Raw genomic sequence first — 26,711 nt, 5'->3', positions numbered from 1 at the left:
AGAAACAAGCCCAGTTTGTGCAAAAGACAGCCCGTTAATTCAGGTCAATCTAGTAAACCTCCTCTGAACCACCAATACATTTACATCCTTCCTTAAGTAAGGAGGCCAAAAATGCAGACTGTATTCACGATGTGGTCTCACCAATCCCCTGTATAACATACTTACTTTTATATTCAATTCCACCCGTAATGAAGGATAGTGTTCCATTAGCCTTCTTAATTACTTGCTGTACCCGCATAGTAACTTTTGTGACCCATGCACTAGGACACCTAGATATCTCTGCACCTCGGAATTCTGCAGTCTTTCTCTGTTTAACTAATATTCTATTTTTCTATTCTTCCGGCCAAAATGAACAACTTCACATTTTTCCACATTTGCTAATTGTTTTCTGCACTCACTGAACCTACCTGCAACTTCCTTAAAACCTCTTCACAACAAACATTCCTACCTATCCTTGTTTCATCCGCTAATTTGGCTACCATGCCTTTGCTCCCCTCATTTAAGTCCTTGATATAAATTGTAAAAAGCTGAGGCCACCCGCATAGACCACGACTGGACTCCACTCTCCATTTTTTGCCAAGCAGAAAAAGACCCATTTATGGATTCTCTGCTTTCCGTCAGCCAATCTTCTATTCATACAAATATGTACCCCCCCCCCCCCCCCCCCCCCCCCACCCCCCCATACCCTTCTCTTCTCACGCACCATTAGTTCTTAGATGTATTACATGTGGCACTTTGTCAAATGCCTTCTGGAAATCCAAAATACATTAAGTCAACAGGATGGGCCTGTATTGATTGGAATTGAGAAGAATGAGGTGATTCTATAGAAACGTATAAGATCTCGAGGAGAATTGACTGGGTAGATATGTTTTCTCCATGAGAATGACTAGAGCCGAGGAACAAAGTTTAAAAATAAGGGGTCTTCCCTTTGCGGCGGTGATGAGGAGAACTTCTGTCTCTCAGAAGTTTGTTCGTCTATGGAATTCTCTTCCCCAGAGCGCAGTGGATGCAGGTCATTGAATTTATTCAAGGCTGAATATGGTAAATTCTTGACTGACTGGCATGGGAGTCAAAGGGGGTAGACAGGAAAATGGAAGCCAATCAGGTCAGACATGATCTTATCAAATGACAGAGCAAGTTCAAGGGAGCAAATGTACTACTATGCTCCAAATCTATATTTATCTGTTCAGGAAGAGGCTGCTCAGGCCACAGGCCTTTATGCTCATGAACCTCTTTCCGTACAACCTCATCACATATCCTTCTGTTCTTTCTCCTGCACATGTTTTTCTAGTTTCCTCTTAGATATAACTTATGCTAGATCATCAGTTACAGTTTGCTTCTGTCATGTGGATGTTCAAAGTTATTGAACTTTAAGGTTGCGTGAGGACTTTATAAATATTCTGTATTTATGGCCCCTCATTTTAGACTCTCCCACAGATTACATAAGAACATAAGAACTAGGAGCAGAAGTAGACCGTCCAGCCCTTCAAGCCTGCTCCGCCATTCTATAAGATCATGGCTGATCTTTTCGTGGTCTCAGAACCACTTACCCGCATTCTCGCCATATCCCGTAATTCCTTTATTTTTCAAAAAAAAACATCTACCCTATCTTTAAATATATTCAATGAAGTAGCATCTACTACTCCTTTCGGTAGGGAATTCCATACTTTAACCACCCTCTGAGTGAAGAAGTTCCTCCTTGATTCAGTCCTAAATCTGCTCCCCCTAGTCTTGAGGCTATGCCCTCTTGTCCTACTTTCACCTACCAGTGGAAACATCCTTTCTACTTCTATCTTATCCATTCCCTTCAAAATTTTATATGTTTCTATTAGATACCCCCTCAACCTTCTGAATTCCAGTGAATATAATCCCAATCTACTCAGCCTCTCCTCATACGATAACCCCCTCAACTCCGGAATCAGCCTAGTGAACCTCCTCTGCACCCCCTCTGGTGCTAGCACATCCTTTCTCAAGTGTGGAGACCAAAACTGCACACAGTACTCCAGGTGTGGCCTCACCAGCACCTTGTACAACTGCAACAAGATTGCATCTTCTTCACAGTTCGCTTTGCAGGTGCAGGGGGCTGGGGTGGTGGGTGAATGCTGAGACAACAATACAAGGTGAGTCTTTGCAATTCACATGCACATCACAAGATCATGTTCTGGTCATCCCAATGCTCGAGAGGGAAGGCATGTAGAGATCAGGCAAGGAAAGTGATAATCACTTCCCACCCACCCCCAGGATTTTGTTTCAGCATATTCAGCAAAAAACCTGCAAATCTATTTTTCCGTTACCACAGAAAGAATTCTATAATTCAGAAACCTATATTCCTCCACTCGATCTCAATGCCTTTTGCAAAACAATTGCATCGTCAGCAGTCTGCAAAACAGATTTTTCCACAGCGACCATTAATGCTGCTCTGCAATCAGCTTACAAGAGCTATGATTTGCCAGAGTTGTCCAAACTCCTCCTGACAAAATAACAAACCCCATCACCATGAGGTACTGCAGCTACTGATCCAACCAAGAACCTTCTAAATGTACTGAGGGCTATAAAGATGTTAATGTCCATTGTAGTTGGGTTTTTGGAAACTGCAATTCAATATTAAACTATTCAGTAACTATGCCCACCACCAATGCCAAAAAGATGTTATTCATGCCTGACAAATTGCTTTAGACTTTGAAATTGTTTATGCAGCAGTAATTGCAGAATTGTTTTCACAAATAAAATTGCACAATTGGTCGATTTAGTAACCACTTCCAGGAGTGAAAACCTCAAACATTCTTTACTGTCTCTCAGAGAATCTAAAGTTATTGCCTTATTATATCCCACAATATTAGCTGGATGTTAATTAACAGATTAATTGATTCCTTTATTGAAAAGCTAAGCTGAACTTTCAACCAAAACGAGATGCAATGCTATCAGAGGTAAAAGCTAAAAAGAACAAAAACTGTTTTTGATAATATTTAGTAACATTTACTTCAATTTAAAGCAACTCTGTAAAGAACTTGCATGAAAAAGAAAATGTGAACATTGCAATTGCAGAATTTTATTAAGAACTAAATTTGTATCTGCTTACTCCATGGACCATTATCAGAAGCAATGCATCATTACCCATTCCATTTAAATTCCAGCTGTTCCTCATAACCTAAGGTTTATATAAATATTCGAGAAATTCTACTGAGTTTTCACATTTAAAGAATGCAAAAAAAAACACCTTTGGGTAAAAATATACAACAGAAATAAATTGGCAATGAATAACTGACAGTTAAACAGGAGAGAGTTTTTCTATCCAGTTACCTTCTGGTCCAAATTCTATTGCAGGAATTGCATTCTATTGTAGAAACATTTGAGAAACATGTGGCATAAAACAAATGTGAATATATTTTTCTTAACTCATGCATGTGTGGGATTTCCGGTGGCAGCCATGGAGGAGTAGGTCGCACATTTGATAGCTCCCGCCTGTGACGGACTTTTGGACCTTTTTCCCCCCGTTTCTTTCCGGAATTTATGGAATAAATCGGTGAAGAATGAGACAGTGAGGAGAAATCCCCTTCCGGTGAATGGAGAATTGGACCAGAAGTGGCCGTGTGAGAAGACAAAGTCCTAAAAGGAAGACGCGCAAGCAGACCCAGCAACGCGGGAAAACATGGCGGAGAGCAGGGGCCGCAGGGAGATGGTACAGTGGTCGATGGAGCAGCTGGTGGAGTTTTTTGAAGATTGCTTCGTCAAGCTGAAGACCATATTAAGGCTTCGATTGATCAAGTTGTGCAGAATCAAGAGACCCATGGGAGAGCGATCCAGGAGATGAAGCAAAAGGTGTCCGAGCACGAGGAATACATAACCGTGCTGGAGACCAAGGTGGAGATGATGAACGACCGCCAGAAAAGAATGCAGGAGAAGTTGGAGGACCTGGAGAACGCGTCCAGGAGGCAGAATCTTAGAATTGTTGGCCTCCATGAAGGCAGTGAGGGATCGGATGTGTGGGCTTGTGACAGTCAAGTTGGAGAAGTTGATGGGAGCTGAGGCGTTCCCTCAGCCCCTGGAGGTGGATAGAGCACACAGAGCCCTTGCAAAGAAGTCGCGACTGAACGAGCCGCCGAGGGCGATGGTGGTATGCATTCACCGATTCCTGGACAAGGAACACGTTCTGCGGTGGGCCAAGCAGGAACGGAGCATCAAGTGGGAGAATTGTGAGCTGCGCATTTATCAAGACCTGGGCGCGGATTTGGCCAAGAGGCGAGCTAGGTTTAATCGGGCAAAAACGGCCCTCTTTAAGAAGGGGGTGAAGTTTGGGATGCTGTACCCAGCCCATCTGTGGGTCACACATGAGGAACGGGACTTCTACTTCGAAACACCAGACGAAGTATGGACTTTTATTAAAGAAAAGAGGCTGGAGGCGAACAAAAAGACACTGAAGACTTGGAGAGTACTAGGGTGCTGATTTTTTGTGCTGGGCTATATAAGTATAAGTAGTGTTATGTGTAATAAGGGGCTGTTTGGATGACTAAAGGAAACTTTGTTGGACAAAGGGAGCTGGTTAGAGGGGGGATGGTCTTTAGGGCTGGTTCTGTTTTTGGCTGTCCTTTTTTTCTAAAGTGGCCGTTTCTTCACTGTTTTTTCTGACGTTTGTTTACTGGGGAATGTGATGCTTTTAATATGTTTGTCCAAGTGGAGGGAGAGGGGAGACAACAATGGTGAGACAGACTGCTTGGTGCCATGGGCGGGCGCTATCAAGTCAGTATGGGTCAGCTCACTGTCAGAAGTGCAGTGGGGGGCGAGCAGGTGTTAAGATGGAGCTTGACTTGGGGGAGATTGGGTTTCTAGTGTTGTTGACAAGGGAATGGAGGGAGGGGGGTTGATTACATGGAATGTCAGAGGGTTGAATGGGTCGGTCAAGAGGGCTCGGTGTTTGCGCATTTGTGGGGGCTAAAGGCGGACGTGGCAATGCTACAAGAGACACACCTAAAGGTTACAGACCAGATGAGATTGAGGAAGGGGTGGTTTAGCCAAGTATTCCACTCAGGGCTGGTCTCAAAGACCAGGGGGGTAGCGATTCTGATGAACAAACGAGAGGCATTCGAGACAGGGAGAATCGTGTCAGACAATCGGGTAGGTACATAATGGTGAGTGGGAAGCTGGAGGGGGTGCGGGTGGTACTTGTGAACATATATGCTCCGAATTGAGACAATGTGGAATTTATGAAAATGAAATGAAAATCGCTTATTGTCACGAGTAGGCTTCAATGAAGTTACTGTGAAAAGCCCCTAGTCGCCACATTCCGGCGCCTGTCCGGGGAGGCTGGTACGGGAATGAGGCTGGTATGAGGCGGGTGTTAGGTAAGATCCCAGACTTACAGTCACATAACCTGATCATGGGAGGAGATTTTAACACAGTAATTGATCCGGAACTGGACCGGTCAAAATCCAGGACAGGGAGAAGGCCAGCTGCGGCAAGGAAATTGAAGGGGTTTATGGAACAGATTTGGGGGGGGGAGGGGGGGGGGAGAAGACCCATGGAGGTTTGCATGGCCACGGGCGAAGGAGTTCTCCTTTTTCTCACATGTCCATAAGGTATACTCTCGCATCAACATTTTTGTTCTGAGCAGGGCGCTAATACCGGAGGTGGTGGATTCTGAGTACTTGGCTATCGCAGTGTCGGATCATGGCCTGCATTGGGTGGATCTACGGGTTAGTGTGGAGAGAAGGCAACGCCCGCTGTGGAGATTGGATGTGGGGTTGCTCGCAGATGAAGCGATCTGTTGTCTGGTTAACGAGTCCATCAAGAACTACCTGGAAACAAATGATACGGGGTAGGTCTCTGCAGCGATGGTTTGGGAAGCTTTGAAGGCAGTGGTCAGTGGGGAATTAATCTTGATACGGGCCCACAGAGAAAAGGCGGTACGGGCTGAGAGGGATAGGTTAGTGGAGGAGATACTCCAGGTGGACAGGACATACTCAGAGGCCCCGGACATGGGGCTACTGAGGGAGCGGCGGAGGTTACAGGCGGAGTTTGGGCTGTAGACCACTGGGAAAGCGGTGGAACAGTTGAGGAAGGCAAGGGGGTGATTTATGAGTACGGGGAAAAGGCAAGCAGAACGTTAGTGCACCAGCTCAGGAAAAGGGAGGCGGCCAGGGAGATAGGTAAAGTAAAGAGCAGAGGCGGGAATACTGTCCTGGTCCCAGTGGGGGTGAATGAGGTGTTTAAGGACTTTGAAAGTAAATTATACGAGTTGGAACCCCCAGCTGGGGTGGAGGAGATGAGGTAGTTTTTAGATCGGTTGAGGTTTCCGAGGAGATAAAGTTCGCCTTAAGAAGGTCAATGGTCGGATTCACCCAAGGTGGCAGCCATTCGTCGACTTTCTCGGGGAAAATTAAAATGTCAGCAGATGCAGTATTCCAAGGAGGGGGGGGCGGATTGTTGTTTTATGGTTGGGGTGTGTGAAGATTGGGATGGGGTGGAAATGTTTATTATACCATGTCAAAGTCATTGTTAATATTATTTTTAAAAATTTCAAATACCTCAATAAAAATATTTTTAAAAAAGCTCATGCATGTGCAAAGAAATCCAGTCTTTTTCTCATTTGGATTTATACTTTCATTCTTTGTAATGATTTCCTCATTATCTAAAATACTATTGATCTCTGACTTGAATCTACGCAATACTAAGCCCTCTGTGGTAAAGAATTCCAATGATTCACAACCTGAACATGTAGTATCTCCCACCCTCCCTCCTCCTCTAACCTAAAAAAAATAGACTCAATGCTGTGAGCAGGGAAGCTATTTTTTCTTTCTTTTTTACTGGGAGACTAAGTAGAGGTGATGGCAGCTAGGGCAGTGGAATGTTCCTGCTGCAGAATTTTCGAGGTAAGGGAGACCACCGGTGTCCTTGCTGACTTCACCTGCGGGAAGTGCACCCATCTGCAGCTCCTCACAGGCTGTGTTAGGGAACTGGAGCTGGAGGAACTGAGGATCATTCGGGAAGCTGAGGGCGTGATAGATAAAAGCTACAGGGACAGTTACACCTGAAAACAAAGGTAGCTCTGTAACACTTAGAGGTGGGAAGAGGAGGAAGCAGTCAGTGCAGGGATCCCCTGTGGTTGTTCCTCTCAACAATAAGGATACCACTTTGGATACTGTTGTGGGGGGATTATCTAGTAGGGGTAGGTTCCAGTGACAGGGTCTCTGGTATGACATCCGGCTCTGGGGCTCAGAAGGGAAGGGGAGAGATTAGGAGAGCACTAGTTATAGGGGACTCAATAGTTAGAGGTACAGACAGGCGGCTGTTTGCACGGGCGAGATTCTCAGGTGGTTTGTTGCATTCGGGTGCCAGGGTCCATGACGTCACAGATTGGTTCTTCAGGATCCTTAACGAGGAAGGGGAGCAGCCAGAAATCGTGGTGCACATTGGTACCAATGACGTAGGTCAGAAAAGGGGTGCGGATGTAATAAACGATTTTCGGGAGTTAGGCTGGAAGTTAAAGGCCAGGACAGACAGAGTTGTCATCTCTGGTTTGTTGCCGGTGCCACGGGATAGCGAGGCTAGGAATAGGGAGAGAGTGTAGTTGAATACGTGGCTGCAGAAATGGTGTAGGAGGGAGGGCTTCAGGTATTTGGATAATTGGAGCGCATACTGGGGAAGGTGGGACCTGTACAAGCAGGACGGGTTGCATCTGAACCAGAGGGTATTCTCGGAGGAAGGTTTCTAGTACTCTTCAGGAGGGTTTAAACTAATTTGGCAGGGGAATGGGAACCCGATTTGTAATCCAGCAACTAAGGTAGCCGATGCTCAGGATGTCAAAGTGTGCAGTGAGGCAGTGGGGAAGGTAACACTGACAAAGGAGAGTACTTGCAGGCAAGGAGATGGGTTGAAGTGTGTATACTTCAAAGCAAGAAGCATCAGGAATAAGGTGTGGATCGGTACTTGGGACTACGATGTGGTGGCCATCACGAAAACTTGGATAGATGAGGGGCAGAAATGGTTGTTGGAGGTTCCTGGATATGAAAAAAAAAATGAAAATCGCTTATTGTCACGAGTAGGCTTCAATGAAGTTACTGTGAAAAGCCCCTAGTCGCCACATTCCGGCGCCTGTCCGGGGAGGCTGGTACGGGAATCGAACCGTGCTGCTGGACTGCTTGGTCTGCTTTAAAAGGCAGCAATGTAGCCTGGTGAGCTAAACCAGCCCCTGGTTGTTTCAATAAGATTAGGGAGAGTGGTAAAAGAGGTGGGGTGGCATTGTTATTAGAGATAGTATAACAGCTGCAGAAAGGCAGTTTGAGGAGGATCTGCCCACTGAGGTAGTATGGGTAGAAGTCAGAAATAGGAAAGGAGCAGTCACTTTGTTGGGAGTTTTCTATAGGCCCTCCAATACAGCAAATATGTGGAGGAACAGAATGGGAAACAGATTTTGGAAAGATGCAGAAGGTCCTCATGATCTCGCCATTACCTTCCATTGGGCCAGAAACGTGAAGCACCAGATTGTCCGTATATAGCGAAACTCTGTGCCCCCACACTATCCCTCTCCAACACCCTGATGCGCTAAATGGCTCTATCGCCAAGGTAAAAAGCAACGGCCAGAGTGGGCATCCCTGCCTTGTCCCACAGTGCAATCCAAAATACCCCAAACTCACCCGATTTGTCCTTACACTCGTTACCGGCACCCGACATAACAACCGGACCCAATCCACAAACACATGCCCAAACTCTCCCAATACTTCCCACAGATACTCCCACTCTACCCGATCAAAGGCGCCCATAGCAACAGCCACCTCCAGTCCCGCTGGGGCATCATTATCACATTCAATAATCCCCTGTCATTCGCCAACAACTGCTTCCCCTTTAGAAATCCCGTCTGGACTTCCCTTATCACCCCTGACACACAGTCCTCAATCCGCGAGGCCAAGATCATTGCCAACAGCTTGGCATCCATATTTAGTAGCAATATTGGGTGGTGGGACCCACACTGCTACTGGTCCTTGTTCTTCTTCAAAATTAAGGAGACTGAAGCCTGAGATAATGCAGCTCTCCCTTTTCCCTCGCCTCATTGTATGCCCTTGCCAGCAGGGGCCCCAGATCCCACGAAAAATGTTTTTACCTTCTACTGGGAACCTATCCAGGATCGGGGTCTTCTCTGCCTGCACTGCCCCCATACCCTCCATCACCTCCACCAGTCCAATGCGTGCCCCCAGCCCCTCTACCAGGTCCACCTTCACTTTGCAGAACTCCAACCCATCTAGAAATCGCCGTATTCCCCATCCCCCGCCGAGGGCTCCAATTCATATAACTTCTTATGGAATTCCTCAAACACACCATTCACCCTCACCGGGTCCAAGACCACCCTTCCCCTCCCATCCTTAACCTTTCCGATCTCCCTCGCTGCCTCCTGATTCCCAAGATGGTGGGCCAGCATCCTGTTCACCTTCTGTCCATAGTCATAGACTGCCCTCCTGGCCCTTCGGAACTGCCAAACTGCCTTTCCCGGAGACACCCACCTGAATTCTATCTGGAGCTTCTGCCGCTCCTTCAACAACCCTGCCTTTGGGGGCTCCGAGTACCTCCTATCCAACTACACATGGACATCTCCCCAAGCGCTGTCACCACACCACTCCCAGCGCCCACACACACACACTCCAGGAGCCCGGTGGTAGTGATCACACATATAACCAGCTCAGGCACATTTCAAGCTTAGCGAGATGTACATGGAGGCCTCCATCACATCGGCAAGGATAGGTGCCACATAGATACATGGAAGATAGGAGCAGGAGGAGGCTTTTTCTGCCATTTTCTAGCCTGCTCTGCCATTTATCACAATGAGAGAGAGAGAGAGAGAGAGAGAGAGAAATACAGCACAGAACAGGCCCTTCGGCCCACGATGTTGTGCCGAACTTTTGTCCTAGGTTAGTCATAGAATTTTGGACACTAAGGGCAATTTATCATGGCCAATCCACCCAACCTGCACATTTTTGGACTGTGGGAGGAAACCGGAGCACCCGGAGGAAACCCACGCACACATGGGGAGGATGTGCAGACTCCACACAGACAGTGACCCAAGTCGAAATCGAACTTGGGACCCTGGAGCTGTGAAGCAATTGTGCTATCCACAATGCTACCGTGCTGCCCTGAAGAAGAAATTAATCTAATCCATGTACCTATCCAATAGCCGCTTGAAGGTCCCTAACGTTTCCGACTCAACTACTTCCACAGGCAGTGCATTCCATGCCCCCACTACTCTCTGGATAAAGAACCTACCTCTGACATCCCCCCCTATATCTTCCACCATTTATCTTAAATTTATGTCCCCTTGTAATGGTGTGTTCCACCCGGGGGAAAGTCTCTGACAGTCTACTCTATCTATTCCCCTGATCATCTTATAAACCTCTACCAAGTCGCCCCTCACCCTTCTCCATTCTAATGAGAAAAGGCCTAGCACCCTCAACCTTTCCTCGTAAGACCTACTCTCCATTCCAGGCAACATCCTGGTAAATCTCCTTTGCACCTTTTCCAAAGCTTCCACATCCTTCCTAAAATGAGGTGACCAGAACTGCACACAGTACTCCAAATGTGGCCTTACCAAGGTTTTGTACAGCTGCATCATCACCTCACGACTCTTAAATTCAATCCCTCTGCTAATGAACGCTAGCACACCATAGGCCTTCTTCACAGCTCTATCCACTTGAGTGGCAACTTTCAAAGATCTATGAACATAGACCCCAAGATAGAACATAGAACATAGAACAGTACAGCACAGAACAGGCCCTTCGGCCCTCGATGTTGTCCCGAGCAATGATCACCCTACTCAAATCCACGTATCCACCCTATACCTGTAACCCAACAACTCTCCCCCTTAACCTTACTACTAGGACACTACGAGCAATTTAGCATGGCCAATCCACCTAACCCGCACATCTTTGAACTGTGGGAGGAAACCGGAGCACCCGGAGGAAACCCACGCACACACGGGGAGGACATGCAGACTCCACACAGACAGTGACCCAGCCGGGAATCGAACCTGGGACCCTGGAGCTGTGAAACATTGATGCTAACCACCATGCTACCCCCTCTCTCTGCTCCTCTACATTGCCAAGAACCCTACCGTGAACCCTGTATTCCGCTTTCATATTTGTCCTTCCAAAATGGACAACCTCACACTTTTCAGGGTTAAACTCCATCTGCCACTTCTCAGCCCAGCTCTGCATCCTATCTATGTCTCTTTGAAGCCAACAACAGCCCTCCTCACTATCCACAACTCCACCAAACTTCGTATCATCTGCAAATTTACTGACCCATCTTTCAACTCCCTCATCCAAGTCGTTAATGAAAATCACAAACAGCAGAGGAGCCAGAACTGGTCCCTGTGGTATGCCACTGGTAACTGGGATCCAGGCTGAATATTTGCCATCCACCACCACTCTCTGACTTCTATCGATTAGCCAGTTTGTTATCCAACTGGCCAAATTTCCCACTATCCCATGCCTCCTTACTTTCTGCATAAGCCTACCATGGGGGGCTGGTTTAGCTCACAAGGCTAAATCGCTGGCTTTTAAAGCAGACCAAGCAGGCCAGCAGCACGGTTCGATTCCCGTACCAGCCTCCCCGGACAGGCGCCGGAATGTGGCGACTAGGGGCTTTTCACAGTAACTTCTTTGAAGCCTACTCGTGACAATAAGCGATTTTCATTCATTCATTTTTCATTCATTTCAAATCCCTTACTAAAATCCATGTACACAACATCCACTGCTTTACCTTCATCCACATGCTTGGTCACCTCCTCAAAGAAGTCAATAAGACTTGTAAGGCAAGACCTCCCCCTCACAAATCCGTGCTGACTATCCCTAATCAAGCAGTGTCTTTCCAGATGCTCAGAAATACTATCCCTCAGTACCCTTTCCATTACTTTGCCTACCACCGAAGTAAGACTAACTGGCCTGTAATTCCCAGCGTTATCCCGATTCCCTTTTTTGAACAGCGGCACGACATTTGCCACTCTCCAATCCTCTGGTACCACCCCTGTTGACAACGAGGATGAAAAGATCATTGCCAACGGCTCTGCAATTTCATTTCTTGCCTCCCATAGAATCCTTGGATATATCCCGTCAGGCCCGGGGGACTTGTCTATCATCAAGTTTTTCAAAATGTCCAACACATCTTCCTTCCTAACAAGTATCTCCTCGAGCTTACCAGTCTGTTTCACACTGTACTCTCCAACAATATGGCCCCTCTCGTTTGTAAATACTGAAGAAAAATACTTGTTCAAGACCTCTCCTATCTCTTCAGACTCAATACACAACCTCCCGCTACTGTCCTTGATCGGACCTACCCTCGCTCTAATCATTCTCATATTTCTCACATATGTGTAAAAGGCCTTGGGGTTTTCCTTGATCCTACCCGGCAAAGATTTTTCATGCCCTCTCTTAGCTCTCCTAATCCCTTTCTTCAGTTCCCTCCTGGCTATCTTGTATCCCTCCAGCGCCCTGTCTGAACCTTGTTTCCTCAGCCTTACAAAGTCTCCTTCCTCCTCGGAACAAGACATTCAACCTCTCTTGTCAACCATGGTTCCCTCACTCGACCATCTCTTCCCTGCCTGACAGGGACATACATATCAAAAACACGCAGTACCTGTTCCTTGAACAAGTTCCACATTTCACTTGTGTCCTTCCCTGACAGCCTATGTTCCCAACTTTTGCACTTCAGTTCTTGTCTGACAGCATCGTATTTACCCTTTCCCCAATTGTAAACATTGCCCTGTTGCACGCACCTATCCCTCTCCATTACTAAAGTGAAAGTCACAGAATTGTGGTCACTATCTCCAAAATGCTCCCCCACTAACAAATCTATCACTTGCCCTGGTTCATTACCAAGTACCAAATCCAATATGGCCTCCCCTCTGGTCGGACAATCTACATACTGTGTTAGAAAAGCTTCTTGGACACACTGCACAAACACCACCACACCCAAACTATTTGATCTGAAGATTTTCCACTCAATATTTGGGAGGTTGAGGTCACCCATGACTTCTGCATCTTTCCAAAATCTGTTTCCCAATCTGTTCCTCCACATTTTGGGCAGCGCGGTAGCATGGTGGTTAGCATAAATGCTTCCCAACTTCTGCACTTCAGTTCTTGTCTGACAGCATTGTATTTACCCTTCCCCCAATTGTAAACCTTGCCCTGTTGCACACACCTATCCCTTTCCATTACTAAAGTGAAAGTCACAGAATTGTGGTCACTACCTCCAAAATGCTCCCCCACTAACAAATCAATCACCTGCCCAAATCCAATATGGCCTCCCCTCTGGTCGGACAATCTACATACTGTGTTCGAAAAGCATCCTGGATATACGGCACAAACACTACCCCATCCTAACTATTTGATCTAAAGAGTTTCTACTCAATGTTTGGGAAGTTGAAGTCGCCCATGACTACTACCCTGTGACTTCTGTACCTTTCCAAAATCTGTTTCCCAATCTGTTCCTCCACATCTCTGCTGCTATTGGGGGGCCTATAGAAAACTCCCAACAAGGTGACTGCTCCTTTCCTATTTCTGACTTCAACCCATATTACCTCAGTAGGCAGATCCCCCTCGAACTGCCTTTCTGCAGCTGTTATACTATCTCTAATTAACAATGCCACCCCCCCCCCCACCTGTTTTACCATCCCCCCTAATCTTGTTGAAACATCTATAGTCAGGGACCTCCAACAACTATTTCTGCCCCTCTTCTATCCAAGTTTCCGTGATGGCCACCACATCGTAGTCCCAAGTACCGATCAATGCCTTAAGTTCACCCACCTTATTCCTGATGCTTCTTGCATTGAGGTATACACACTTCACCCCATCTCCTTGCCTGCAAGTACTCCCCTTTGTCAGTGTTACCTTCCCCACTGCATCACTACGTGCTTTGGCGTCCTGAATATCGGCTTACTTAGTTGTTGGACTACAAATCCGGTTCCCATTCCCCTGCCAAATTAGTTTGAACCCTCCCGAAGACTACTAGAAAACATCCCCCCCAGGATATTGGTGCCCCTCCGGTTCAGATGCAACCCATCCTGCTTGTACAGGTCCCACCTTCTCCAGAATGCGCTCCAATTATCCAAATACCTGAAGCCCTCCCTCCTACACCATTCCTGCAGCCACGTGTTCAACTGCACTCTCTCCCTATTTCTAGCCTCGCTATCACGTGGCACAGGCAACAAACCAGAGATGACAACTCTGTCTGTCCTGGCCTTTAACTTCCAGTCTAACTCCCTAAACTTGTTTATTACCTCCACACCCCTTGTCCTACCTATGTCGTTGGTACCAATGTGCACCACAACCCCCGGCTGCTTACCCTCCCCCTTCAGGATCCTGAAGGCACGATCCGAGACATCCCTGGCCCTGGCACCCAGGAGGCAACATACCTTTCGGGAGTCTCGCTCGCTACCACAGAATCTCCTATCTATTCCCCTAACCATTGAATCTCCTGAGGAAGGAGCTGCGCTCCGAAAGCTCGTGTTTGAATCAAACCTGTTGGACTTTAACCTGGTGTTGTAAGACTTCTTACTGTGCTCACCCCAGTCCAACGCCGGCATCTCCACATCATTGAATCTCCTATTACTATTGCTTTTCTATGCTCCCCCCTTCCCTTCTGAGCCCCAGAGCCAGACTCAGTGCCAGAGACCTGGCCGCTAGGGCCTTCCCCCGGTAGGTCATCCCCTCAACAGCATCCAAAACGGTATACTTGTTTTGAAGGGGAACAGCCACGAGGGATCCCTGCACTGTCTGCCTATTAGTTTTATTTCCCCTGACAAGGTTCTTGTCCAGTACCTTGGGTGTGGCTACCTCCCGGTAACTCTTCTCGATAACCCCCTCTGCCTCCTGGATGATCCGAAGTTCATCCAGCTCCAGCTCCAGTTCCCTAACACGGTCTCTGAGGAGCTAGAGTTGGGTTCACTTCCCGCAGGTATAGTCAGCGGGGACACCAGTGGTATCCCTCACCACCCACATCCTAGAGGAGGAGCATGCAACTGCCCTAGCCTCCATCCCCTCTTACTTTACAGAATGAGCTGCCCCGTGGACCAACTGGACCTCCGCACTCCGGCTCTGCTTCCAGTCAGCTGTACTCTAAACTCCTGGCTCCCTTCACGCTCTTTTATAAATATAGGGAATGAAATGTAAGGAGCACCTTACTCCCTCCTCACCTAACTCCCTCAGTCACCAAACTCTCACTGTAGCACTCAAATGCAACAAGCTCAGCACTCCCTCAGTCACCAAACTCTCACTGTAGCACTCAAATGCAACAAGCTCAGCACTCCCTCAGTCACCAAACTCTCACTGTAGCACTCAAATGCAACAAGCTCAGCACTCCACATCAAACCTCAGCACTCCAGTGCAAACATGGCTAATCATCCAACTCAATAGCCTAATCCTGCTTTCTCCCCATAACCTTTGATTCTATTCTCCCCAAGTGCTATATCCAGCCGCCTCTTGAATATATAGGGGCAACACGGTAGCATGGTGGTTAGCATAAATGCTTCACAGGTTACGGGTATAGGGTGGATACGTGGGTTTGAGTAGGGTGATCATGGCTCGGCACAACATCGAGGGCCGAAGGGCCTGTTCTGTGCTGTACTGTTCTATGTTCTATATTCAATGTTTTCGCATGAACTACTTCCTGTGTTAATGAATTCCACAGGCTCACCACTCTTTGGGTGAAGAGAGGACAAAGGAACACTGAGAATGAAGGACATGTAGGTGGCCGGATAGACTGGGGACCCTGGGTGAACTCTCAAGAGGCTTCAATTCCCAAAGGGAATGAGCTCAGGTACCTGCAGCGACGCGACTTTCTCCGCAAGGAGACAAAAACGTTCTCCCAAAGACCCGACACATTACTGGACATAATGGTAAGGCTGGACTGGTTCAAGGTCGACAAATGTGGCGACATCTCCGGATGACTCATCAAAAACGTCAGGACCCCACTGGGCGAGACCCAATGGAAATGGGAGGCGGAGCTAGCCATGGAGATAAGGGGAGGACGCTGGATCGAGGCACTGCACAGAATGAACTTCACCTGCTCCTGTGCCAAACTAAGCCTGATGCAGGCCTTACTAAAGCTCGCGTGCGCTGGTTATTTCCAACGGTGGAAGAAGAATGCGAGTAGTGTCAGGGAGTCCCAGTCAACCACACCTACATGTTCTGGCCATGCTGCAGACTCGGGGAGTTCTGAACGGCCTTTTTTGAGGCTTAGTCCAGGGTGGTGGGGTTTGAGATGGAGCCGTGCTCTGGACAGGGAATGGTGGGGGTGGGGGGAGAAAGAGAGAGAGAGAGAGAGGGAGGGAGGCCCTGGCCTTTGCCACACTCATCGCCTGGCAGACTTCTGATAGGCTGGAAGTCTGCAGTGCCATCTAGGACTTTGGAGTAGCTCACAAACCTGGCCCAGTTCCTGCAACTAAGAAAAATAAAATTCTTGACAAGGGATCAGAGGAGAGAATCCACGACATGTGGAAGAAGTTCACAAACCTCTTTCAGACCTGTTCGCAACCAGCAAAAAACTGGGGGGGAAAGGAGGAGAAGGAAATTCACAGGAGGTGACAAAGATCCGTCCCATATATCCCAAACCAGGAAGCCGGACCATCCTAACCCCTATTCGAGAACTTCATTGAAACAAATGTAATTATAAACAATGTAAAGACAATGTAAAGAGTCCTGGCAGTAATTGTAAATACATGATATACACTAATGTAAATAATGTATGGAAATGTTAGAACTGTGATTACCGTCACAGACAGGGTGGCAACTTGTGCGACTTGTGTTGGTGTTGTTATTGTTTGGGTTATTATTATTGTTCCCATATTGTTCTGCAAAAAGTGCAAAAATTCCAATAAAAATACTGGGTGGCACAGTGGTTAGCCCGATACAATTCCGGGCTTGGGGGCCTGTGTGGAGTTTGCACTTTCTCCACGTGCCTGCGTGGGTTTTCTCCAGGTGCTCCAGCTTCCTCCCACAATCCAAAAACATGCAGATTAGGTGGGGTTAGGAGACTAGGGAGAGTGAGTGGGCCTCAGCAGGCTGCTCTTTCGGAGGGTTGGTGCAGATCCGATGGGTTGGGTGCCTCCTTCTGCACTGTGGGGATTCCATGATTCTTCCGAGTCTATGCAATGGCAGGAACTACTTTTAAACTTTGTTCATACGGGGAATTCATCATCCTATCAACAGGAAAAAGATCCTCTCTTTTAATAAGGAGGAGAAAATGGACATAACCCTGAGACTTCCACATGAATGACAGGAAGCACTTAAAATTGAGGTGGGAATAGGTGGGGCAGTTTTATTTTGCCTCTTTCTCAATGAGTAGCAGGGGTGTTCTAATCCTGGTCAACAAAAATGTCACGTTGAACATAGAACAGACAGTGCAGAAGGAGGCCTTTTGGCCCATCGAGTCTGCACTGACCCACTTAAGCCTTCACTTCTACCCTATCCCCGTAACCCAATAACCCCTCCTAACCTTTTTGGACACTAAGGGCAATTTGGCTTGGCCAATTCACCTAACCTGCACGTCTTTGGACTGTGGGAGGAAACCGGAGCACCCGGAGGAAACCCATGCAGACATGGGGAGGACGTGCAGACTCCGCACAGAGTGACCCAACGGGGAATTAAACCTGGGAACCTGGTGCTGTGAAGCCACAGTGCTAGCCACAGTGCTACCATGCTGCCCATAGAGAACTGTAGAGAACCGTGTTCAGGATAAGGTGTGATAGTTAAGGAGCTGGTACACGGGGAAGCTGTTTCAATAATGAAAGTGTTCCAGGGATAGAGATTTTTCTTTTTCTCAGTCCCTGATCAGTGTCATACTGGAATTGACTATCTTTTTGAGCCTCGTACAATCCTGCATTTCAGTCTCGTCTTGTTCCATAGGCAGTATTGTCATTTCAAATCATGCTCCCATTTTCCTGGAATTTTGGGGCTCCAGAGTGTGGATGGGGGATGTGGAGAAGAGAGGTAGGGGTGGCCCCGATCCCCCTTGTTATTATGCTGGCCATAGAGCCATTGTAAGAGGCTGTTAGGTGGAATTACACAACATTGGGGAAAGAAAACTGAAAACACTGGCCTAGATTGTTATATTCCCTGAAGATGTTGCCAATAACGTTGTCAGCTCGAGTTTTAAAGGAGATTGATTAGTTTATCTGGAATAAGATAAAGAGCTGGTTTAGCTCAGTGGGCTAGACAGCTGGTTTGTAATACAGAACCAGGCCAGCAGCGCGGGTTCAATTCCCATACTGACTCATTACCCAAACAGGCGCTGGAATGCGGAGACTAGGGGCTTTTCACAGTAACTTCATTGCAGTATTAATGTAAGCCGACTTGTGACAATAAAAGATTATTATTATAAGAAGCCTCTCCGTAAGTTTACTACGTTCCAGCTCCCAGGGCCTAAAAGGGGGCTGGATGTCTCGAACATTAGGCTGCATCAACTGACAACTCATCGGAGGTTCAAAAGGGACTGGGTTCAGATGGATCCTGTCTCCATTGGCTCGACATCGACCAGTCGGCTTCCACTCTGAAGGTCTTGTTATTTTACATCTCATTAAGGCAGTAACTGCTACATGAGATGATAATCCTATCATTATTAATACTCTTAGAGCCTAGAGATTTGGCCTGCCGTTTAGAAAGCCTGTAGTTCCCAGGCTTTTCCCTATGGCCCTTCTGAAACAAAGGCACAACATTTGCTACCTTCGGTTTCCTACCACAGTCCAAAGACGCGCAGGTTAGGGGGATTGGACATGCTAAATTGCCCTTAGTTTCCAAAAAGGTTAGATGGGGTTATTGGGTTTCGGGGATAGTGTGGAAGTGAGGGCTTGAAGTGGGTCGGTGCAGACTCTATCGGCCGAATGGCTTCCTTCTGCACTGTAAATTCTATGATTCTATGATCTCTGACAACCATAAGTCAAGAGTCATCTATTCTTCCCAAGCATTCTCTACTCACCATGTCATGTCATCAGGTTTTGCCCCCTCTCTAGTCTGGCCACCCACATACTGAATGAGAAATTCCTCCTGAATACACTCAACAAATGTCCATCCATCCAAGTCTCTAATGCTATGGGTGTCCCAGTCAATGTTGAGAAAGTTAAAGTCTCCAAATTTATCTTACACATCTGGGCCTTCTCAGGCTTGCTCGTGTTGTGCTTTCCTTAACACACACGTTATATGGCCTTGTGTATATGGCCTTATCCTCGTTTCCTCCTCAATCTGTAATCCGTTATTTACCTTTAATTGGATTGATCCGCTATCAAAACTGGAGGCACCAATTCCTTCAGTATATTGTTCGAAACTTATCCTGTCTTGTTTGTTCCTATATCTGCAATAATTCTTGTTCTATACTGCATCTGTTTTGCTTTCTTAGTTGTTGCATTATTTGTTAAAAAAAAATAAATAAATAATTGAAAAACCAACTCATCAGTCCAACCTTAACATTCATTGCTGAAGAAGAATATTGTAGACAAACCATAAAAATCTATTAAGACCAACACCCCAGCCAGGGGAAACACCCTCCCACCATCTACTCTGTCAAGTTCCTTGAGAATTGTGTATGTTTTAATGAGATCACCATTCAATCTTCTAAACTCGCGGTAACATCGGCCTAGTCTATTCAATATTTCCTTCTTGAAAAGTCCCTCATCCCAGTAATTGGCCTCGAGAACATTTGTCACACAGAACAAGTGTACCCTTCTTTAGTTAAGAAAAATATGAATTAGGAGTCGGCGCAGGCCATTCGACCCCTCAGGCCTGCTCCCCCATTATCCTGGATGGTGTTGAGCTTCTTGGCACTGTTGGGAGCTGCACTCATCAAGGCAAATGGCAAGTATTCCATCACAGTCCTGACTTATGCCTTGTAGATAGTGGCTGTTGGCTTTCGGAGTCAGAAGGCGAGCTACTTACCTCAGAATCCCTAGCCTCTGACCTACTCTTGCTGCCACAGTATTTGGATTGGATTTGTGCTGCTCCTGTATACAGGACATATCGGAACAATTTTCTACATTGCCGGGTAGATGCCAGTGTTGTAGCTGTACTTGAACAGCTTCACTAGGTGCATGGAAAGTTCTGGAGCACAAAGGTATCACTATAATGGCTGGAATATTGTCAGGGTCCATAGTTTCTACGATATCCAGTGCCTTCAGCTGTTTCTTCATATCATGTAGAGTGAATCGTATTGGCTGAAGACTGGCATCTGTGATGCTGCGGACCTCCGAAAGAGGCAGAGATGGATCAATCCATTCAGCACTTCTGGCTGAAGAGCATTGTGAATGCTTCAGCCTGGTCCTTCATACTGATATGGTGGACTCCTCCATCAACAAGGGTGGGGATATTTGTGGTGACTCGTCTTCCATTAAGTTTCAAAATTGTCCCCCACCATTCACAACTGGATGTGGCAGGACTGCAGAATTTAGATCTGACCCATTGGTTCTGGAATCACTGAACTCAATCCACCACTTGCTGCTTTTGCTGTTTGGCATGCAAGTAATCCTGTGTTGTAGCTTCACGAGTTTGTCACCTCATTTTCAGGTATTTTCGGTGTTTCTCCTGGCATGCCCTCCTGCGCTCTTCATTGAACCAGGATGATCCACGGCTTGGTGATCATGGTAGAGTGGGGGGTAATCCAGGCCATGAGGTTACAGATTGTGATTCAGTACAATTATGCAGATGATGATGGCCCACAGCATCTTGGATTCCCAGTGTTGGGTTGCTAGATCTGTTTGAAGTTTATCCCATTTAGCACGGTGGTAGTGCCACACAACACGATGGAGGGTATCAATGTGAAGACAGTCTTCTTCTCCACAAGGACTGCGTAAAAGAGTTGCAGCAGCTATGACTGAGCTCCAAGACGCAAATAAACAGAGATAAGTTTGAATATCAGAAATAATGATGGAACAAATTCTAATAACAGTAATTACAACTGACTTAAATTCCATGTATAAATAATTGACAGAGCATTCAGCTGGCATTTTAAGAAATTCAGCAAGTTAATCAAACCAAACATGGTAGGAAACCAAAAGTTGTTCTGGGTCTCAACACTTTTGTGATGTTTTTCTAATTTCCTCAAGATTTCACTTCCAAGTTAAAATATAAATGTCTGAAAAGGCTGGCAAGTCCACACAACTACTGTCACAGCACCACTGTCACTATTACTTCTAAACATAGCACTATCCACTGCTGACTGGAGTAAAGGGAGCCCAATTTGAACAGTGCAATCATATTGATTGCAAATTATGAACTTGGGAGACGAGCAGAGATTTTGAAACCTTCCTGCAACCTCAAAGATAATTACTGTTTTTAGAGCCGCACCTTTTAATACACTTCAGAAGATGACAATAATACTACAGCAAGTTTGAGGTTTTAAAGTAAAAGAGCAAGACATAAAAGCCAACAATCTTAATTTCAGAGCAAACTGCATGACAGTAAAAGCTTTGCTGTTAAAAATGGTGCAATTGAATTGCTGTATTTAGAAAATTTAAACAACTTTTAAATGATATCCTAGAAACACCATGCTTTAAAACACTACCTTATTTGGCCTTAAAAATCAGAAATGGGACTCACCTCTGCCTGGAAACTCTTCAGTAATGGTGCCACCAGTTTCCTCAAGTCCTGTAGTTAGACAGGTGGAGTGGGGGATCAGAGTGGGTAGGGAAGATAAACGAAAAACAGCTCATTAATGACAATTTCCAATTATATAATTGGTCTTATTCATCTTAGAACATAAGAACATAAGAACTAGGAGCAGGAGTAGGCCATCTGGCCCCTCGAGCCTGCTCCACCATTCAATGAGATCATGGCTGATCTTTTGTGGACTCAGCTCAACTTTCTGGCCCGAACACCATAACCCTTAATCCCTTTTTTCTTCAAAAAACTATCTATCTTTACCTTAAAAACATTTAATGAAGGAGCCTCAACTGCTTCACTGGGCAAGGAATTCCATAGATTCACAACCCTTTGGGTGAAGAAGTTCCTCCTAAACTCAGTCCTAAATCTACTTCCCCTTATTTTGAGGCTATGCCCCCCTAGTTCTGCTTTCACCCGCCAGTGGAAACAACCTGCCCGCATGCGTCTATCCTATCTATTCCCTTCATAATTTTAAATGTTTCTATAAGATCCCCCCTCATCCTTCTAAATTCCAACGAGTACAGTCCCAGTCTACTCAACCTCTCCTCGTAATCCAACCCCTTCAGCTCTGGGATTAACCTCGTGAATCTCCTCTGCACACCCTCCAGTGCCAGTACGTCCTTTCTCAAGTAAGGAGACCAAAACTGAACACAATACTCCAGGTGTGGCCTCACTAACACCTTATACAATTGCAGCATAACCTCCCTAGTCTTAAACTCCATCCGTCTAGCAATGAAGGACAAAATTCCATTTGCCTCCTTAATCACCTGTTGTACCTGTAAACCAACTTTCTGTGACTCATGCACTAGCCCACCCAGGTCTCTCTGAACAGCAGCATGTTTTAATATTTTATTGTTTAAATAATAATCCTGTTTGCTGTTATTCCTACCAAAATGGATAACTTCACATTTGTCAACATTGTATTCCATTTGCCAGACCCTAGCCCATTCACTTAACCTATCCAAATCCCTCTGCAGACTTCCAGTATCCTCTGCACTTTTCGCTTTACCACTCCTCTTAGTGTCATCTGCAAACTTGGACACATTGCCCTTGGTCCCCAATTCCAAATCATCTATGTAGATTGTGAACAATTGTGGGCCCAACACGGATCCCTGAGGGACACCACTAGCTACTGATCGCCAACCAGAGAAGCACCCATTAATCCCCACTCTTTGCTTTCTATTAATTAACCAATCCTCTATCCATGCTACTACTTTACCCTTAATGCCATGCATCTTTATCTTATGCAGCAGCCTTTTGTGTGGCACCTTGTCAAAAGCTTTCTGGAAATCCAGATATACCACATCCATTGGCTCCCCGTTATCCACTGCACTGGTAATGTCCTCAAAAAATTCCTCTAGTTTTAAGTCATCATTTGCCAATTTATTAAACAATTTACTGTCTGAAAAAATGTTACGCATGGAATACCAAAGGAGTTAAGCAGGCTCATTGTCAGTTTTGTGTCCAATAATGTTTAAATTAAAACCATGTAGTGAGCTTCCCCGGTTTAGCTGATGTAAACAGCAAATGATTCTGCATACAGGCGGGAGGTTGTAGGTACAATTATGCTGAATCTTAAAAGGACTGCATTACAACTGTCTTCAGTATTCCTGGCTTAAACGTGGGTAAGTCAGCTAAGGTGTGGAGATCTCAATGGGAGCGTCTCCATGTATGTACAGGACAGGATTGGCCCAGCTGTGATCACCTCAATGGAACAACCTGTTTACACTCTGGACTCACAACTGAAGAATGTACATTTGCACCAAGTGTGCCTCAAAGTCATATGCCAGCTTGAGTGGGTACCTTTAGAGGTGAAAAATTGAAACAGTCATTGGATTTAAAATGGAGATCATCACAGACATAATTTCAGTATTACATACTCTTCTCCCTCATTCTGCCGTTCCATATAATGTTGGCGATGTCATACCATTGCAAATTTTCTACAGAATTCTCAAATAAATGTCAACATTTTTCTATGATTGGAAAGATAATTTTCTTCTACTCCAAGTGCCAGGTACTGTATTGTCCCCGTGTGTATGTGCTATTAATAAAAACAGCTTTTCATCTGTTTTTGGAATTTGAAGAACATGCATTAACCAGCTGTGACTTTGCTTTATGACAATTCCCCAGAAGAATTTGTCGAATGTTAACTTTTCCTCAGGACACACACCACTTTGGTAGGCAACATAAACTCTGTCCCTGATTTCTGTTCTAAAACTGTCCTTCAGCCTTATGAGACTTCCCATTTCTGTGTCTTTGTGTCAGTACACATCGTAAATTAATTGCTTGAAAGTCATTTGAATGTCAATTATGAATGCAGACATGTTTTGCAAGAATCTTAGTTTAAAAACTATCACGATAGAAGGTTAACTTCATGCAAAGGGGCAGCAGGGTAGCATGGTGGTTAGCATAAATGCTTCACAGCTCCAGGGTCCCAGGTTCGATTCCCGGCTGGGTCACTGTCTGTGTGGGAGTCTGCACGTCCTCCCCCTGTGTGCGTGGGTTTCCTCCGGGTGCTCCTGTTTCCTCCCACAGTCCAAAGGTGTGCGGGTTAGGTGGATTGGCCATGCTAAATTGCCCGTAGTGTCCTAATAAAAGTAAGGTTGGGGGGGGGGGTTGTTGGGTTACGGGTATAGGGTGGATACGTGGGTTTGAGTAGGGTGATCATGGCTCGGCCCAACATTGAGGGCCGAAGGGCCTGTTCTGTGCTGTACTGTTCTATGTTCTATGTATAAACAACTCCTCTTCTTCTTCGTCCATCCCTCGGGACCGAGGATGAATTTCTTCCACTCCACACTTCCGTTCCAAGATTGTGGATTCTAAATCCAATTCTGCCACGGGTGGAGCAGGTTGTATTTAATGAGGCGGATGGGTGAGATGTTCAGATTTTGGCCCATTCCTTCCGGTGTTCCTGTATTGTATTGTTCTTTGTTCTTTAAGCAAGAGGTGGACAGGGAAAGGATTGGACCACTTAAAGACAGTGGGGGGAATCTATGTGTTGAGCCAGAGATAATGGGCAAGGTTCTAAATGAGTACTTGGCATCAGTGTTCACCAAAGAAAGGAACTTTGTGAAAGATGATTCTTGGGTCGGTGTGTGGACAGTCTGAATCATGTTAACATCGAAAAGGAGGTGGTATTAAGGTAGATAAGTCTCCTGGGCCGTTAGGATTTACCACAAAATACTGAGGGAAGCAAGGGAAGAAATTGCTGGGGCATTGACTGACATCTTTGTATCCTCATTGGCTACAGGTGAGATGCCAGAGGACTGGAGAATAACTAATGTGGTTAAGAAAGGTAGCAGGGATAGTCTTAGAAACTATAGGCCAGTGAGCCTCACGTGGGTGGTAGGTAAATTATTGGAGAGAATTCTCAGGGGCAGGATTTATACTCATTTGGAAACAAATTGACTCATTAGTGATAGACAGCATGGTTTTGTGAAAGGGAGGTCACGTCTCACTAACTTGATCTGAGTTTTTTTGAGGAGGTAACAAAGATGATTAATGAGGGGAGGGAGGTGGATGTTGTTTACATGGACTTCAGTGAAGCCTTTGTTTGACAAGGTGCCTCATGGCAAACTGGTACAAAAGGTGAAGTCACACGGGATCAGAGGTGAGATGATAAGATGGATACAGAACTGGCTCGGTCACAGAAGGCAAAGGGTCGCAGTAGAAGGGTGTTTGTCTGAATGGAAGGTTGAGACTGGTGGTGTTCCACAGTGATCTGTGCTGGGGCCTCTATTTGTAGTATACATAAATGATTTAGTGGAAAATATAGCTGGTCTGATTAGTAAGTTTGCGGATGACACTAAGGTTGGTGGAGTGGCAAATAGTATTGAGGAGAGTCAGAGGATACAACAGGACATAGATAGGTTGGAGACTTGGGCAGAGAAATGGCAAATTGAGCTTAATCCGGACAAATGTGAGGTAATGCATTTTGGTAGATCTAACACAGAGGGGAAATATACCGTAAATGGCAAAACTCTTAGGAATATGGAAAGTCAGAGAGATCTGGGCATGCAGGTGCACAGATCTTTGAAGGTGGCAACACAAGTGGACAAGGTAGTCAAGAAAGCTTAAGGAATGCCTGCCTTCATTGGCCAGGGGCATTGAGTTTAAAAGCTGGCAAGTCATGCTGCAGTTGTATAGAACCTTAGTAAGACACTTGGAATATTGGGCTCAATTCTGGTCGCCACACTACCAGAAGGATGTGGCGACTTTGGAGAGGGTGCAGAGGAGGTTTACCAGGATGTTGCCTGGTCTGGAGGGTGTTCGCTATGTGGAGAAGCTGAATAGACTCGGAGTGTTTTCATTAGAAGACGAAAGTTGAGGGGTGGCCAGAGGTCTACAAGATTATGTGGGGCATGAATAGAGTGGATAGGCAGGATAGAGGGGACATAGGTTTAAGGTCTGTGGGGCAAACTTTAGAGGAAATGTGCAAGCAGATACAGTAACAGTGTTCAAAAGGCATCTTGACAAACACATGAATATGATGGGTATCGAGGGATATGGCACAAGAAAGTGCTGAAGATTTTGGCAAAGCTTGGTATCATTACCAGTACAGGCTTGGAGGCCCAAGGGCCTGTTCCTGTGCTATATTGTTCTTTGTTTGTTCTTGGCTTTCACATGGGCCTGTCGGAGACATTCAAAATGGTTGGCATCTTGGTGGATGGTTCTCCTTAGATTTGCGTGGTCTCCAACAACAGATTCCCATGTATCAGTCGGGATATGGCATTTTTCAGGGGAACTTGGAGAACATCCCTGAAAGGTTTCCTCTGCTCTCCCGATAACTACTTGGCGTGACCAAACCAAACCACACCCCTAAGCCTCCTGCAAGCCAAGGAAAAGAATCCCAGTCTATCCAGCCTCTCCTTATAACTCAAATCATCAAGTCCTAATAGCATCCCAGTAAATCTTTTCTGCACTCTTTCTAGTTTAATAATATCTTTTCTATAATAGGGTGACCAGAACTGTACATAGTATTCCAATTGTGGCCTTACTATGTCGTGTACAACTTCAAGACATCCTAATTCCTGTCTTCAATGTTCTGGCCAATGAAGCCAAGCATGCTGCCTGCCTTTTCACCAACCT

General features: G+C 46.0%; 1 protein-coding gene across 7 annotated transcripts in view; it reads right to left on the bottom strand.

Moving 5' to 3' along the window:
* LOC119974568 (protein CASP-like) overlaps nt 1-26,711 on the bottom strand; it is a 794,954-nt gene that overhangs the window by 473,752 nt on the left and 294,491 nt on the right. For all 7 annotated transcript variants that reach the window (XM_038813568.1, XM_038813572.1, XM_038813571.1 and 4 more), the window contains exon 3: nt 21,561-21,608. In XM_038813568.1, the coding sequence (XP_038669496.1) occupies nt 21,561-21,608 (48 nt within the window). The remainder of the gene's footprint in view (nt 1-21,560; nt 21,609-26,711) is intronic.

This window comes from Scyliorhinus canicula, chromosome 12, assembly GCF_902713615.1.
Source record: "Scyliorhinus canicula chromosome 12, sScyCan1.1, whole genome shotgun sequence".
Lineage (NCBI taxonomy): Eukaryota > Metazoa > Chordata > Chondrichthyes > Carcharhiniformes > Scyliorhinidae > Scyliorhinus > Scyliorhinus canicula.
This window is presented reverse-complemented; position numbering and strand designations above follow the sequence as displayed.